Raw genomic sequence first — 17,096 nt, 5'->3', positions numbered from 1 at the left:
GCAGGGAAAGAGTCCTAACCTTGACCATAGAGGGGAAAGAAAACAATGGAAATCTTTGCCCTCACTCACAACCGAATTAAGAAAGGAATTATGAGAGCAAGCACACATAAAGCAATAGTCAGGTGCTTGTAGAAATGGAGCTTATAGAAAATGGAGAACTAAAGGCCAAGGCAGGGTAGGAACATTCTTGACACTGGCACCTGAAAGTTCATCCTTGGGCAGACAAAGAAGAACGTGTAAAGTGGGAAGCATCCACAGACATTGAGGAACACAGATGGTGAGTGGTAAAGATGTTGTTCCTGTTATATTTTACGTCCAAACACCCACCCCCTAGAAATGAAAGGGGGACTGATAAAATTATAAATGGTGGAAAAATAAAGGGAGAGTAGAAAGTAAAAAGCTGTTAAAGGAGGTTTTACTGAAAGCTGTCAAACCCTGTTCCCCTTGGTCTTCAAGTCTTAGTAAAGAGTCGCCTTGGCCTGGGAAGGAAAGCAGTTTCCTGGTGTACCTTGGGGCTTCTACATCCTTAAGAAAAGCAACCTTTGAAAAGGAGGGAAGATAAGGAAAGAAAAGCAAGATTTTTTTTTTCCATTAGTGCAAGGCAGAGTGGTATCCAAGGAGATCAGAGTCAACTTCTACTCATGGTCAAAGACAATGTTACCTTAAAATTCCAGTGTATCTGAGTCCCATTACAGGCATATCTTTTCTTACATTATCACTGGGATTACTACAAAATGCACAGAGTCTCAGCAAGCCAAGTTCATTAGAATAAAGTGAAGTTTATTAAGAGTAAATATTTGCTCTCACAGACCCTCGTGGAGTGTCTGAGGATAGGATCTGGGGTTGTGGTATTTTACCTTTTTCTATGTCACATCACCCATCCTTCCTTTTGATTGATAGAAGTTTGGTCTCATGTAGATTAACTGCTCAAACCAGCATTTCCCATAATCTTGGTCACTAGACCTAGTCACAAGATCTCATGACGGTCTCATAAGTGTGTGCTGCCACCCCAGAGCTAAGCTTGACCCCAACCACTTCCACTGTTCATATCTTACTGCTGTCTAACCTAGAGATCTGAAATGATACATTTACCCAAATGCTAAACCAAGGGTTAATAAAATTAAATTGGAAATGTTTTATTATATCCCTCTATTCACATTCACTCTTGCTTGCTTCATATGATTGCTACGGAAGGCATTTCAACTTTAATGTATACCATGTGAGAGGCAAGTCTGCTGAAAGAGAGCTTCCAGGCCAGGTCATGAATGCTGTGCTGGAGGACTACATTGACTGAAAGCATAGTGCATGTAACTTAAACACAGAAACAACAACAACAACAAAAAAAAAAAAGCAGATGCTTTCAAGTAGAAGAAAATATATGAAGGGGGAAAAAAAAGTAACTATAGATCCTAAGCAGACTGGGTGTGATATTGAGCAAAATCTCTTGCTACATGTCCCCAGCAGCCCTTACTTGTCAGTTTCTAAATTTCCCTGAATCTTGCATCTGAAACTGTAGGTTGGAGTTACCATAATGGCTTAAGAGGTTTAAAAAAGGAAGTTCGAGGCCCGACACAGGACACACGTAGTCTGTACTATATGTAAGTCACCTTCTTTCAGCTCTATAAGCATTAACACCTGTTATCAAAAAGACCCTGCTGGACTTGTAGCAACACACACACACACAAAAGCTTACTTTATTGTTATAATGACTCTAAAATCATATGGTCCGTGAACATCTGCTTAATTCCAAGTCTGTTGGGGGGTAAACTGAAATAAAATTTGGGGAGGGGAACTTTCATCTTGTTTTAGTATGTTTGGAAGTTTTATTGGGAGATACTGTCTGTGCTTATATGCATACAAAGAGTTTAGTAAAGTATCTTTTCTTATGGTTCAATGTTTTAAATTGTGACATCCAGTCATTAAAGGTCACTGACCACCAGAAGCAAATTTAGAAAACTGTAACACTGATCATACTGCAAGCAGTTATGGACCCGAGGTGAAATTCAAGAACAAGTCACCCCTCTCACATTGCTTACTGTGATGATGTTACTTCCAAGTGCACACTAGTCCTAAGTGATGGCTTCATCCAGTAGGACTCTCACTCTGTCACCAAACAGACCAAAACCTATCCTCAGCTTCTTTACTGTTTCCTGAGGTACTGGGTGATTGTACAGAGAATGACAAGTGACCTAAAGTGAACCAACTTAGCAGTTAATTCCTGCTCCAGCATTTCCCATAATCTTGGTCACAAGACCTAGACACAAGATCTCATGACTTGGTCTCATAAGTGTGTGTTGGCACAGGTTTCCCGTCACCCCAGAGTTCATACTCTGAGGCAGGGAGCTATTAAAACTCTCTTCATCTATAAGGATCATCAAGGTACAGTATATAATCCCATGCCTTTAGCTTCTTCCTCAATCTAAAGCCTGGCTTCTCTGGAAGAGGAGAACGAGATTAGTGCAGGTCAAGACCACACTGTTTCCCAAAGTCTTTCCTGATACTCACTACCCCACCTAACAGTACCAGTACCATTGCAGGTAGTATATAACTATACTTTAACCACACTATTTAACGATAGCATAGAAAATCCAGGAATTTATGAAATTTTACTCGAATGAGGAATCCATGCTGGTACACAGGCAAATTCTCTTCTTAGAAAGCAACATAAATGTTTTGGTGGTCACCTAAAGACTTTAAAAACCTAAACAGCCTAGTGTGCATATTTAACAGGTTTTAAACTATAACCCACATCTTGAATAAATTAAGCAATAAATATATACATGAAACATAATCAACTCAAGATATTTTGGTGATACTTGAGACTAAAAGAGAACCAAATTATGTTTCACTCACAACACATACCATTCAAGATGCATATACAGATTTATGAAGAAGCCCTGAAAATTGAGATTAAGTACGTAAGGTCTTGGGTTCTCCCTGTAGATGCCACCACCAGCAAAAGAAGTGATTTTCCTATTTCAGTAGGATTGCAGAAAGAAACCATATGATATAAAGATCTCTCCACAAGGCTTGAGATTTGAGGAAGGGAAGACAAACCCGAAATTCCCAGTCAAAGCTAACTCCATGTTGGTCTTGAACTCTTTGACATGTAGAGCTGTGGTGCTCACATTCATGTGTTCAGACAAGGATTCATCAAGACACTTCAGTAGTCTTCCACCACGCTCATCATCATCTTTCTGCTGTATTCATAAACCAAAAATAGAGCAGCATTGGAAGGGATGGCTCGAATCAGAGTGGCGTTCAATCCAGAATACAAGGCTAATAGTCCTTCACTTCTCACAACATTTATAAAGGTTTCGATTAATCCTGCAGGCTTCCCAAACATAGAAAGAACCTGGATTCTGGATTTAATGCAGTCCACTGGGAATATGATAAGCCAGAGACAGACCCCGGCAAAGCCTCCACTCAACATCACAGGGACGGGACCTAGTTCATCTTTTGATCCCCCTGATGCAAAAAAGGATCGACTGATTTCATAGCCCCCAAAGTAGAAGAAATAGCCAGGTATTTCCTGAGCAAGAGTGGTCGAGAGCCCGCGATAGAAGCCTAAGGGACCATCCTTCATGAAGATACTCTTAACCATAGACCAAATTGTGCTATAGCTGTGCGTTATCTTTCCTGACATCTTCATTTCATACATGGTCTGCAGCCGACACTTCACGAGCTCAGTGGGGCAGAGGGCCAGAGCAGCAAATGCAGAAGCCAGTGACCCAGCAGTGGCAGTCTCCAAGTCGTTCAGCTCTGCATTCTGCTCCACTCTAGCCACTTTCCTGACAACCTGTTGGCAAAAGCCAAAGCACATGAACAGGACAGAGCCCTGGGAGACATAGGCTAGCAGTGCAGGACTGGTTCCCCTGTAAAGGCCATAGAAGCCCACTTGGTTGTATGTCTTTAGGAAGCAGTCGGCGAGGCCTTTGTACAGTTGGGGAAATGTCTGCATCTTGACTTTTATGGTGTCGAAGGGCTGCCCAGTCAGCACACACGCTGCGCCCCCTGCTGCGCCCGCTGTGAGGTCTATGGCGGCTTGGATGGCAGGGTGGACTTCATGTTCCTCTACCCTCTGGTGAGTGTCCTCAGAAGCCAAGTCTCTGTCGGCGCCCACGGCCGGCCGCTGCGGACCTGTATCTGTCTTCTTGTCAAAGCTACTCAAGCCAAAGCCTTGGGCCGCCACTCTTCGGCCGCTGGGGAATAACCCCCATGCACGTGCATCCACGAACGCCCTACTGTCCCCGAGGGCAGTGACAGAATGCTTTCAGTGTGAGAGAAGTGGCCACTTCTCCTATCAATACCAGGAGGAAACGCTTTACTGGAGCTGGGTGTGTAAGTCAGTGATAGAGCGTGTGCTTACCCTGGTGAACTACAGCTGTTTCACCCTCAATACCAAAGCAAGTTGAGATGAAAGGATGTTTCTCTGTGGGCTTCCTGATTTCTTACCACGCAGAATGACACAGGAGGTACTCCCAGTTAATCCAATCTGGATTTTAAGGGCACAATTTACCAGAACAGTGCTTTCAAAGAGAAGACAGGCCATGCTAGGGGCCACATACCTTTAACTCCAGCATTCAAGAAGCAGAGAACAATGAGTTTGAGGCCAGCCAGGGATATATATTGAAACTTTGCCTCAAAATGAATAGAGAAAGCAAACTACTTGGGAGTTGCTACATTTAAGTCCGTGGCACAAAACAAAACATCCCACAGCAGATGTTCTTCTCCAGGACCAGTAAGGCGGGAGTCGGAGCTCTGCAGACTCGCTACTTTGGAGGTGTAACCAAATCTGGGATCAGTGTACTGAAATGTTTCTTTCCTTAGCTTTCCTGGACTACATTTAAAAGTGAGGCTTTAGCCTAGTGCAGTGGCACACACCTCTAACCCGAAGCAGAGATGAACATATTTCTCAATTCAAGGCCAGCCTAATCTATAGGGACAGTCCCAAAAGGGCTAACTTCAGAGACCCTGTCTCAAAAAACAAACAAACAAAAACAACAACAACAAAATAAACAGTGAGGTATTAAAACTCAGATTGTGCATGGTAAGAGGTAGGCTTTTTTATTTTCAGCAGATGGCCTTTTTTGGAAAATGTCCAACCATTGACATTGAAATTCTTTTCTGCGGTAACTTTTCTTTAGAGATGTTCTCAGATTTTTAAAAAGATTTTACGAATTTGCATGTATGTGTACCATGGAGATCAGAAGGGGGTTGAATCCCCTAGAATTGGACTAATTGGTTATAAGCCGCCATGTAAGCACTGTAAACCTAACCTGGGTCCTCTGTAAGTGAAGTGCTCTTAACCCAGGGGTCATCTCTCCAGAACCTAATCATCTAAGCTCAAATGTAGGGTCCCTACAGTAAATAGATACAAGCTTGCACATAAATTCCTTTTCAGATGCTGTTCACCTCATTCACTCTTTATCTGTGTTTTGAGCTGGGGCCTCCATTGATTCAATTTATACAGAAAAATAAACTTTCTATTCTCTGTGAGATGGCGTCAAAGGATAAAGATCTTAAATATCAACAACTCTGAGTACAGACTTTAATGAGTTCCTTTCCTTACAGCTAATCACCATTTAGAAAAATACCATACCATACCATACCATTACCATCACAATAGAAAAAAACTATTGTGAAGACAGGTTCACATGTTGATAAAAAACCATTCATACTTTTAGACAAGTCTCTAAAGGGTCTATATAACAAAATTATAATTTTTTCATTAAAAATACATAAATGTAATGTTTTGTATACACCAAATAAAGGCATGAGATGCCTCTTAAAATGTGATATCTATATGCAGCTCAGTGACAGAGTAATTACCCAGTATTCCCAAGGACCAACACCCCCAACACATACATACCCACACAGGAAAAAAAGCACAATTTGCTCATGAGCCCTTAAACACTGAAAAATGTTCATCTTTATACCATACTCCTTAGCTAAGAGGTGCATGAGAAAAATGAAATCTTTCATGAGAATACAGGATTTGGATCTCAATCTTCATCTTTTAAATTTTATGTAACAGATAATCACTCCTTATGCCATTCTTAATATTAATACAAAGCTGTCCAGAAACAAACAAGAAAGCTACAGGAATAAGTTGAGTCAATTTTTATGCTGTAGATATTCTAAATAAACTTTTCAAAATATAAGGTTTGAGGCTTTGTTGAATTTGAAACAAAACCTAATTAAAACATTGGTTCCCTAAGCCAGGCCTGACCATGCACATCTACAGTCCCAGCACTTGACTGAGACAGAACTGAGTTCAAGGCCATCCTGAGATATACAGTGAGTCAAAATAAAAAATTTCCTTGTAAACACTTTACCATCACCTCTATCATTCTTTAATTGGAGACCATTTGATGCCTATTTTGATCCAGTCTAGTAAATGGTAATGGTTCCTTGGTCACTGTTCACTCACCATATTCCAGGTACTGTTCTAAGGAAGCCTGTCTTATGATTTCAGTCAGTCCAATAGCCCTGTGAGGCTGGCAATACTATCGCCTCCATTTGAGAGAAGAAAATCGAAGCAAACATATTAAGCCTACAAATTACATGGCCCAAAAATCATACGATCAAGTCACTGATCTATGATATGCACTGGTATTCCTTGACCTCAAGCTGTTCAGACTAGTTTGGGGCACCTGTCAATAGCAAAACAGAAGGCAAGTTCTCAAAGGGGCCGGATGACTTCCATTTTGAATTCAGACTTGGTTTGCCAGGAGACAGCTTTTTAGTATTTCCAGAACACAGTTGAATATATACAGTTGAAGTTCATGTTAGTCTTCTAAATTATAGATTTGAGAATCCAAGTAGAGCTAATAACTGAACCAGGGCCAGACCAGTAAAATATTCTGTTAAGAAAAAAATGTGCATCCAACATCCTTCTCTTCCAATACGGATGGCATTTAGGCATCACCTGTACCAAGACCTTAGGAAAAACTGTTTGGTTAAATACTGTTATCTTCTCTCGTGTGAGTTCTTTTAAGAGTGGTAAAATACCTTAAATATACTTAAAATTTTTCACCTGCCACTTTGTTAAGAAAACACACTTAGCCAGGTGGTGGTGGCGCACGCCTATAATCCCAGCACTCTGGGAGGCAGAGGCAGGTGGGATTTATGAGTTCGAGGCCAGCCTGGTCTACAGAGTGAGTTCCAGGACAGCCAGGGCTACACAGAGAAACCCTGTTTCAGGGGGGAAAAAATTTCCAAAAATCGAAAAAAAAAAAAAAAAAAGAGGAAGAAGAAGAAGAAAGAAAAGAAAACACACTTATGGCAACCCAACAAATTGGGAAAAGATCTTTACCAACCCTACATCTAATACCCACTGTATACAGAGAACTCAAGAAGTTAGTCTCCAGAGAGTCAAATAACCCTATTAAAAAATGGGGTACAGAGCTAAACAAGGAATTCTCAACTGAGGAAACTCAAATGGCTCTAAAGCACTTAATGTTCAGCATCCTTAGTTATCAGGGAAATGCAAATCAAAACAACACTGAGATTCCACCTTACACCAGTCAGAATGGCTAAGATGAAAAACTCAGGGGACAGCAGTTGCTGGAGAGGATGTGGGGGAAAAGGAACACTTCTCCATTGTTGGTGGGATTGCTAGCTGGTAAAACCACCTGGAAATCAGTTTGGCCATTCCTCAGAAAACTAGACATAGTACTACCTGAGGACCCAGCTATACCACTCCTAGGCATATACCCAGAAGATGCTCCTACAAGTAATAAGGACACTTGTTCCACTATGTTCATAGCTGCCTTATTTATAATAGCCAGAAGATGAAAAGAACCAGATGTCCCTCAACAGAGGAAATGATACAGAAACTATGGTATATATACACAATGGAGTACTATTCAGCTATTAAAAACAATGAATTCATGAAATTCTTAGGCAAATTGATGGAACTAGAAAGTGTCATCCTGAGCGAGGCAACCCATTCACAAAAGAACCCACATGGTATGCACTCACTAATAAGCGGATGTTAGCCCAAAAGCTCAAAATAAACAAGTTACAATTCACCCAGCTCAAGAAGGAGGACTTGAGGATGCTTCAGTTCCTCTAAGAAAGGGAACAAAATAGTCACTGGAGCAATAAGGGAGACAATGTGTGGAGCAGAGACTGAAGTAAAGGCCACCCTGAGACTGCCCTACCTGGGGATTCATCCTATAAACAGTCAACCAACTGACACTACTATGGACAAGAAGTGTATACCAAAAGGAGCATGCCATGGTTATCTCCGGAGGGGCCCTGCCAGAGCCTTACACATAGAGGCAGATGCTGGCAACCAACTATTGGACTGGGCATGGAGTCCCCAATGGAGGAGCTGAAAGATGGTCCAGAGGAGCTGAAGGGGTTTACAGTCCCATGGGAAGAACAATGATTTCGGTTACCCAGACGCCCCAAGACTCCCAGGGACTGAACCATCAACCAAGGGGCACACATGGTTCCAGCCAAAAATGTGGCAGAGGAAGGCCTTGTTGGGCATCAGTGGGAGGAATGGTCCTTGGTCAGGTAAAGGCTCAACAGAGGCCCGAACAAAGGGAAGGGGGGGCAGGGCCCAGCTCTCAAAGAGGCATATACATGGGCAGGGGGAAGGAGGAAGGGGAGGGGGGATATCGGGAAAGGTTTTACTATTGGCAATGTAAATGAAGACGATATTCAATAAAAAATAATTTTAAAAAAATACACTTTATGACCATAATACTCTAAAGCCAGATATTAAGGGAATCTTTCTTAAGCTGCACGGCAGTTATAAGCTTGTGAAACCCCAAGGAAAACTTGAAGAAAATTATCTTCTGAAGTTTCTAAGCATTAACAAGTATGATTCTGGAATCAAAGTTTTAATAACTGATTTTTAAACATTTCACTACTGTTTTCTAACAAACAGAAAATTTGAATTATGAAGCAAGTATTTTTAAACTGAATTTTTACAAATCAGACAAAAATTAATTTTAACTATGCACCTTAACAATTGGGGTTTTCGAACAACCCTATTAAAAAATGGGGTACAGAGTTAAACAAAGAATTCTCACCTGAAGAACTTCGGATGGCGGAGAAGCATCTTAAAAAATGCTCAACTTCATTAGTCATTAGGGAAATGCAAATCAAAACAACCCTAAGATTTCATCTTACACCAGTCAGAATGGCTAAGATTAAAAATTCAGGAGACAGCAGGTGTTGGAGAGGGTGCGGAGAAAGAGGAACACTCCTCCACTGCTGGTGGGGTTGCAAATTGGTACAACCACTCTGGAAAGCAGTCTGGCGGTTCCTCCGAAAACTGGGCACCTCACTTCCAGAAGATCCTGCTATACCACTCCTGGGCATATACCCAGAGGATTCCCCACCATGTAATAAGGATACATGCTCTACTATGTTCATAGCAGCCCTATTTATAATTGCCAGATGCTGGAAAGAACCCAGGTATCCCTCAACAGAAGAGTGGATACAAAAAATGTGGTATATCTACACAATGGAGTACTATTCAGCCATTAGAAACAATGAATTCATGAAATTCTTAGGCAAATGGATGGAGCTAGAGAACATCATACTAAGTGAGGTAGCCCAGACTCAAAAGGTGAATCATGGTATGCACTCACTAATAAGTGGTTATTAACCTAGAAAACTGGAATACCCAAAACATAATCCACACATCAAATGAGATACAAGAAGAAAGCAGGAGTGGTCCCTGGTTCTGGAAAGACTCAGTGAAACAGTATTTGGCAAAACCAGAACGGGGAACTGGGAAGGGGTGGGAGGGAGGACAGGGGAAGAGAAGGGGGCTTACGGGACTTTCGGGGAGTGGGGGGGGGCTAGAAAAGGGGAAATCATTTGAAATGTAAATAAATTATATCGAATAAAAAAAATTAATTGTTTAAAAAAAAAAAAACAATTGGGGTTTTCAAAAAAAAAAAAAAAACCCTGCCATTTGTAAAACATTAAATGCCTCAGAATAATTCTATGTAGGAAATTTTATAATACCAGACCAGGACACAGGCTTTCTTTTTTTTTTGTTTTTTGTTTTTTGTTTTTTGTTTTTTGGATTTGCTTTTTTTCGAGACAGGGTTTCTCTGTATAGCCCTGGCTGTCCTGGAACTCACTCTGTAGACCGGGCTGGCCTCGAACTCAGAAATCCACCTGCCTCTGCCTCCCAGAGTGCTGGGATTACAGGCATGCGCCACCACCGCCCAGCTGGACACAGGCTTTCATACTGGAAAATACTAATGAAACAACATGAACAGACATCAGTCTATTAAATAATTAAAGCAATTAAATTGTCAATAGTTAAGAATATAACCTTAATCTAAGCAAGTGGAATCGTTTATCTGATAACTATTTAACTGCTTCCAGTATTCTACAGATGACCTTAGTGCTCAAGAAAAATATACAGACATCCATCAATGAGAACTAGGATGGTTTAAGAAGGTTCTGGACTCAGTGTTCACAAACCTCTTGATGGAGTAGGTGGACTTGAACCTTAATATATAATACCAAGATGAATTTTTCCATTTCCTGGTGTTATTCCTTTTTCTAAAAACAAAAGAACAGCATGTATCTTGATCTATACCATTCAGTCATTAAACTCCATGAACCCACTTCAACTTTCAGTATTCATTGAACAAGATAAACAAAGTGAAAATTAGTAGCTTTTATTGTATAACAAACAACTTATATGAAAAAAAAAACTTGTATTTCTGTAACTTGCTGAGAAAGTAAAAAAATATATTTATTTAAAAAAAAAAATTAACTTCATTGCCTGTAGGCTAGCTTCTTACTGATCTTAGCACCAAAGAATAGGACCAGAAACATTTAGGAAACAAATTGTAAAGTGTCCTATAGCAACATGATTAAAAGTCCAAAGTGTTTTCATTTCACTCATCTTACTTGTATCTTCTCTACAACAAACTTGCTTATGCAATGCTCTTTTCTTAAAAATGAAAATCCACCACCTAAGTTCTGAAAACAAAAACAAACAAACAAAAAAAAAATCAACAAAACTCAGGGAATAAAAAAGGAAGGAAAAAAAAAAGGACTATTTCAAGACCTTACTCTGAAAATAAATTTTTCTTAAGCTAATTAGTCTGAAGACTAAAGTCAACATTCTCACTTCTCCAGAAGTGATTCCAGCTCTTCTTGCAAAGAGCTAAGCTGTTCCTTTTCACGGTCTTCCTTCTGTTTGAGCTCATCCAGAACAGCTTGGAACCTGGTCTTGAGGGCCAGGTTTTCTACCTTCATGATGAGATCCTCCTGGCGCTTTGCCCTGTCTTGGGTTTCTTGGAGCTTGCCTTTCATGTTATCAATCTGCTTCTGAATTCCCATAACCAACTGATTGGTTCCTTCATTTTCTTGGTGTGGTTCATCTGATTCATTTAGCTTGTCTTGTAGCTGTCTCTCCAGATCTTCCTCAGTGTCAATGATGTTTACATCTTCTTCATCTTCACTGCTGCTGCTGAGGTCATTGAATATCTCTCGAAGCTCATCATGCTCTAGTGAGTCATGGCCCTGCCTGTGGCCAGACATTCCTGGAGAGGAGATGTCAAGGCCTTGATTTTCTGTCTCCTTTGTTTCATCCTCAGCAATTATCTCCCAACGAGTACTGACAGCTTCTGCATCTGTACTCAGCAGCCGCTTTACCTCTTTTTCCACATCAGGAGATTCAATGTACTTCTTCTTTGCTGTCTTCCGGAACCTTCTCTTTCTGACGTTTTTCAGAGGTAGAGTAATTCCATGGTTCCAAACAAACTTTTTCTCTTTGTCCTTATCTTTTTTCTTGTTTGCCTTGGGATCAGCAGTGGCTGCTGGCTCCTCCACAGGAGGGTATAGGTCACCATCTACTGTGGCTACAAGCATCTGAGAGATATCAGCTGTCTTGTAAAAGGTCTTCTTATCAATGGTTTTCAAGCTTTCCGTAACACAAGGCAAATCTACCAATTTTGCAGCCAAGGGCACTCGATCCACTCTGACAATTCCATGACGCCCATCAGGGTGTAACTCAATGCTCAGTCTGTCTTTCAGGTTGACGTGCCCAGACTGCACTGCCCTCCTCACCGTGGCGGCATATTCTGGGGGCAGTCGTAAGATAAACTGGCTCTCTAGCTCATGAGGTGCATCATCTTTGCTCTTACTCATCTTTAATTCCTTGTGAGCTCCTACAACAGTTTTAAAAAAGGGCAACGTTACTAAGTATAACTTTAAATTCTTAATTACCGAGTTCTAAGGAAAACAACAACTAAGTGGATAACCAGCTAGTGCCTATTTTATCTTAATTTTTAATCAAGTCCCAATTCTAGTCTCTAAACATGAAGCCCATTTGGCAGTGTCCTTGTAAAACTCACTCGTCTACTAGATGCAATACCAAATTAGAACCTTTAGATACTGCTGCTGCATAACTTGAACTGCAAAGGAAAGAAACGGCAGCGCCTGAGGGGTTTTAGGCACAGACAGTCCATCTAGGCAGACAATCCCAATCCACAGACTCTCCCCAATAAGATATAAAATAAAATAAAAGGATTAAATAAAAGGAGCGAACTATTCGACTCGGGTACTTACAGTTCACCAGCGACTGTGAATTCAGCTTCTAGCGGCGTGAGCAAAGCAGCAGGGCAGCGGCGCGTCGGCCTTTCGGTTTTTCTGCGCTGTCGGCCGCCCGGCAGGGCGACCTGTGCGCTAACAACGAAACGGCTAAGGACCCGCGGCGCGAAACCTCGCCACACCGCCACGCAAAGACCCGAACTCCGGAGAAGAGCTTGCCACGGCTCCTCTTACGCTGAAGAGAAGGAAAGTAAGCGCTACATCAGAGAGCGGAAGCAGACGGGCGCTACGTCACAAACCGGAAGTAGACGCGCAGGGGCTGGCCGCCGTTCTTCCGGAAGTACTTGCGTCGCGCGCAGGCGCATTCGTAATTACGTCGTGCCGTGATTACGTCTTCTCGTGAGAACTTGCCCTGTATAGAGTGTTTACAGAAAAGCCTTGGCTTGGAAATGAAAGATGAAAGATTCCAAAAAGTAAAATATAAGTTTAGCCCTTAAAACAGCACTTTTATGAAGTCGTGGGTCGGGACAGTTTCTAGAGTGATTACCAGAGATGAAGGGCGACCCTGCAGAAAGCATCTTTAAGTCCCAGGGTGTATCCAATCGGCCTCCGCTAAAACATTGGCAACATCATTAAGTAAAATGTAAAGTGGCCAAAACAGCGGAATGATACAATATTGTTGTTCATTATATAACGCTATATAACTATATATAATCGTGTTAATGGCCTTGAGAGGAACTAAGCCTTTGGCTTCATTTGTATTTTTAGCTCCAGAGGACCAGGTGTGATATGTATGATACAATACTTTGGTAATATGTCTAATAGATATAACTGTAAAGAAATGTTTTTATGATGACACAGATTCATTTAGAACAGAATTGTCTGAAACACAAATGGTCTGATTTTGTTGTGGGGTAACCACCAAAGAAGGCTGTTCAGACATAGGTTTAAGCCAACAAAGTATTAGCTAGCCAGTGACTGCATTGGGTGTTCTGGATCCCAGTGTGGCCCCGAGGCTTTCTCAGGGTGAGCTTTGAAGCACAAATAAACAGATGTCCTGCATTGGCATACTTTTATTAGAAGAACCACTAACCAGAGGAAGAACTACAGAAGCCAAAAAGCAAGGTTAGTACATTCAGAGACTTTCCCAGAACTATGAAGTTTGATAAATTAGGTCTTTGTTTTGACCATTGGTACTGTCTGTATTAGTTAGGGTTCTCTAGGGGCACAGAACTTGTGGAATTAAGGGAATGTATTGTAATGATTTATAGTCTGTAGTCCACCTACCCAATAATGGACAGCTGTAAATGGGTAGACCAAGAATCTAGTAGTTGCTAATTGTTTCACCTGGTCTTCTATGTAAACTGGAATCCTGAAGAAGTAGGTACCGACAGATGTGCTGGCAAGTAAGAGCAAGCAGGCAAAGAGTGAGTCTTCCTCCTTCCAATGTCCTTATATAGGCCTCCAGCAGAAAGTGTGGCCCAGATTAAAGGTGTGTACCACTACTCCTGGATCTGGAACTTGCTTTGTCCAAGTCTGGCCTTGAAGTCAGAGATCTGCTTGCCTCGGTCTCCTAGGATTAAAGGTGTATACTACTTTGTCTGGACTTAAGCTTTTCATGGCCATTATACCTCAAGATCTCCATGTATCTTCCAGCCTCAAGACCTGAATCACTGTGTGCCTTCCATTTCTAGATTGTGGTTCATTCCAGATATAGTCAACTTGACAAACAGGAATAGCCATCACACTGTCTGTGTGATGAATGGTATTTTCATCATGGAGTCAGTTGTGCTGAGGTCTTGGGACCTGTTATAATGTCCCAAGTATAATGTGGAAGCTTTTTTAAAATCTTTTTTAATAAAATCTTCATAAAAACCCTACCTAGGTAGAACTTTGAACTCTTAGTGAATCTCCTGGCCCAGTCAGCCTTCCACTTTCTGGGATATCAGCAACTACCTCCAGCATATGTCCAGGCTCTTACTGGCAAGTATTTTTTAATCATCTTAGAATTTATTCTGAGTAAGACATCTTCGCTGTCTTACTAAGTTGAGCTGTTTGTGCCATCCATAATCCACTATTCGTCCGCATGTGGCATAGTACTTGGCATAAATGACAGTTTCCACTTGTTGGTTTGGTTTGGTTTGGTTTGGGTTTTTTTTTTTTTTGAGACAGTATCACTATGCAGCCCTACCAGGCCTCAACCTCTCTGAAACTCACCTGCCTCTGCCTCCTGAGCACAGTATCAAAATCAAAGGAGTGTTCTATCACACCTTGCCATTCCCACTTAATATCCATTTTTTACTTATTGTTTTATTTGAATCTCTGTGATGATGCATCAAAGACAGTTGATTTATGTCTTCTAAAATACTAACCATGTCTGTACTGGCTGGTTTTGTGTGTCAACTTGACACAAGCTGGAGATATCACAGAGAAAGTTGGAGCTACAGTTGAGGAAATGCCTCCATGAGATCCAGCTGTAAGACACTTTTTCTCAATTAGTGATTAAGGGGGGAGGGCCCATTGTGGGTGGTGTCATCCCTGGGCTGGTAGTCCTGGGTTCTATAAGAGAGCAAGCTGAGCAAGCCAGGGGAAGCAAACTAGTAAGTAACATCCCTCCATGGCCTCTGCATCAGCTCCTGCTTCCTGACCTGCAATCCTGACTTCCTTTAGTGATGAACAGCAATGCATAAATGTAAGATAAATAAACCCTTTCCTCCCCAACTTGCTTGTTGATCATGATGTTTGTGCAGGAATAGAAACCCTGACTAAGACACATATCTAAATTAAAATGACCCTCTTAAAATGTCATTAAAGTGAATTGCAAAATTCACTTTACTTCTTTGTATACTTAATTGGCTTTGTAGAAAAGTTTTATTCATTGTGTTCCAGTGTCTGAATTGGTACCAAGAGATGGGTATTCCTGTGACAACCTGACCATGTTTGGGGGAGGACTGTGGAAGGACTTTGGAGCTTTGAGCTAGAAGAACCATTGGGATGTTAAGAGCTCTGTGGGAAGTTGTGTAGAAGCTTGGAAGATAATGTTGAGAACAGTGCAGAAGATGGAGGCCTGGCTTATAAAATTTCAGAGGGAAGATTAAAGACTCTTATCAGAGCTGTTGCTATTTTGACTGTGAAGATTCTGTGGTTTTGGTTAGCTGGGACTGAAGAATCAGCTATGATTAACAAGACACCAAAACTACTGAAGCGAAATCTTTGCATTACTGGGACTATTGATACTGGTTAGCTGGAGCTAAGAAGTTGGTGGTGATTAAGAAGAGACCAGCCTCACTGCAGTGAAATCTTCTGGGAAGTGTTTAATGAGAGCACAAAGAAGCTGCGGTCCAGAGATAGCCAAGGTTGTGCCTCGTGCTGTAGCAGGACTAGGTACTGTGTAAGAGTCACCCAGGTGGTACTGGTTTTGAATGTCATGAAGAGCAGCTGAGGCTCGGCCCTATGAGAGGCCATAGAAGGCCATTGGTGAAGGTGAAGCCTTAGTTGCAATTGATGGCCTAGGACTGAAGGGGTCATTCAAAGGAGTTGAGACTTGGCACCATGCGGAGAGTCTATGAGAAGCTATTAGTGAAGCCTAGTTGCAGTGGGGGACAGCAGTGTTTTGGAGATGACAGTACCATGTTCTTGAGGTATGACCACCAAGAACAGCAGCAGCAGTGGAGTACAAGCAGCTGGGATCTAGAAGACAAAGTGTGTGCTACAAAGGGCAGGGCTGGAGAAGTGACCCAAGCCCTTGGAGGGGCCCAGAAGATCGTGAGTGGATCCCAGACATTGGACTGTTGGACTTTCATTTTGCTTTTGACTGTGACTGTGCCCTGATATTGCTCCCTCTTGAAAGAAGAAAGTATTTTAGTGGAGCCCACAGTTAAGAGACTTTTTAATTGTAAAAAGACTTAGATTTTTTAAAAGGGATTGGATATTTGAAAGGGATTGAAATTTTAGTATGTAAGAATTTGCAAAGACTATGGGACTTAAAGTTATTTAGATTTGGGGGTTGAATAAGAAAGAAATGTGTTTGTGTGTCAAGTTGACAAGGGATCAGTTGTACTGGCTGGTTTTGTGTTTCAACTTGACACAAGCTGGTGTTATCACAGAGAAAGGAGCCTCCCTTTAGGAAATGCCTCCATGAGATCCAGCTGTAAGATATTTTCTCAATTAGTGATCAAGGGTGGGAGAGCTTATTGTGGGTGGTGCCATCCCTGAGCTGGTACCACCTTGGGTTCTATAAGGAAGCAAGCTGAGCAAGCCAGGGGAAGCAAGCCAGTAAGCAGCATCCCTCTATGGCCTCTGCATCAGCTCCTGCTTCCTGACCTGCTTGAGTTCCAGTTCTGACTTCCTTTGGTGATGAACAGCAATTTGGAAGTGTAAGCTAAATAAACCCTTTCCTCCCCAACTTGCTTGTTGATCATGATGTTTGTGCAGGAATAGAAACCCTGACTAAGACACATATCTAAATTTATATGACCCTCTTAAAATGTGGTTAGCATTTGCAAAATTCACTTTATTTCTTTATATCCTTAATTGACTTTGTGGTAGAA

The 17,096-nt window shown here is 41.5% G+C and overlaps 2 protein-coding genes across 2 annotated transcripts; both read right to left on the bottom strand.

The window, feature by feature from the left end:
• Positions 1-2,587: 2,587 nt before the first annotated feature.
• Positions 2,588-4,250, bottom strand: LOC127664023 (mitochondrial ornithine transporter 2-like). Its single transcript, XM_052155907.1, has one exon. It carries the CDS (start codon positions 3,959-3,961, stop codon positions 3,164-3,166), a length of 798 nt encoding a protein of 265 aa, XP_052011867.1. The 5' UTR covers positions 3,962-4,250; the 3' UTR covers positions 2,588-3,163.
• A 6,398-nt stretch (positions 4,251-10,648) lies between these two features.
• Positions 10,649-12,832, bottom strand: Taf7 (TATA-box binding protein associated factor 7). Its single transcript, XM_052155833.1, has 2 exons — positions 12,565-12,832; positions 10,649-12,164 (listed from the first exon to the last, which is right to left on the bottom strand). The coding sequence occupies exon 2, from the start codon at positions 12,142-12,144 to the stop codon at positions 11,119-11,121; it is 1,026 nt and encodes a 341-aa protein (XP_052011793.1). The 5' UTR covers positions 12,145-12,164; positions 12,565-12,832; the 3' UTR covers positions 10,649-11,118.
• Positions 12,833-17,096: the final 4,264 nt, after the last annotated feature.

Source organism: Apodemus sylvaticus, chromosome 13 (assembly GCF_947179515.1).
Source record: "Apodemus sylvaticus chromosome 13, mApoSyl1.1, whole genome shotgun sequence".
In the NCBI taxonomy this organism is placed as follows: domain Eukaryota; kingdom Metazoa; phylum Chordata; class Mammalia; order Rodentia; family Muridae; genus Apodemus; species Apodemus sylvaticus.
This window is presented reverse-complemented; position numbering and strand designations above follow the sequence as displayed.

Bases quoted from the DNA above. Each gene is read 5' to 3' on its own strand.
- Taf7 (XM_052155833.1), bottom strand. From the start codon at position 12,144: ATGAGTAAGAGCAAAGATGATGCACCTCATGAGCTAGAGAGCCAGTTT.
- LOC127664023 (XM_052155907.1), bottom strand. From the start codon at position 3,961: ATGCAGACATTTCCCCAACTGTACAAAGGCCTCGCCGACTGCTTCCTA.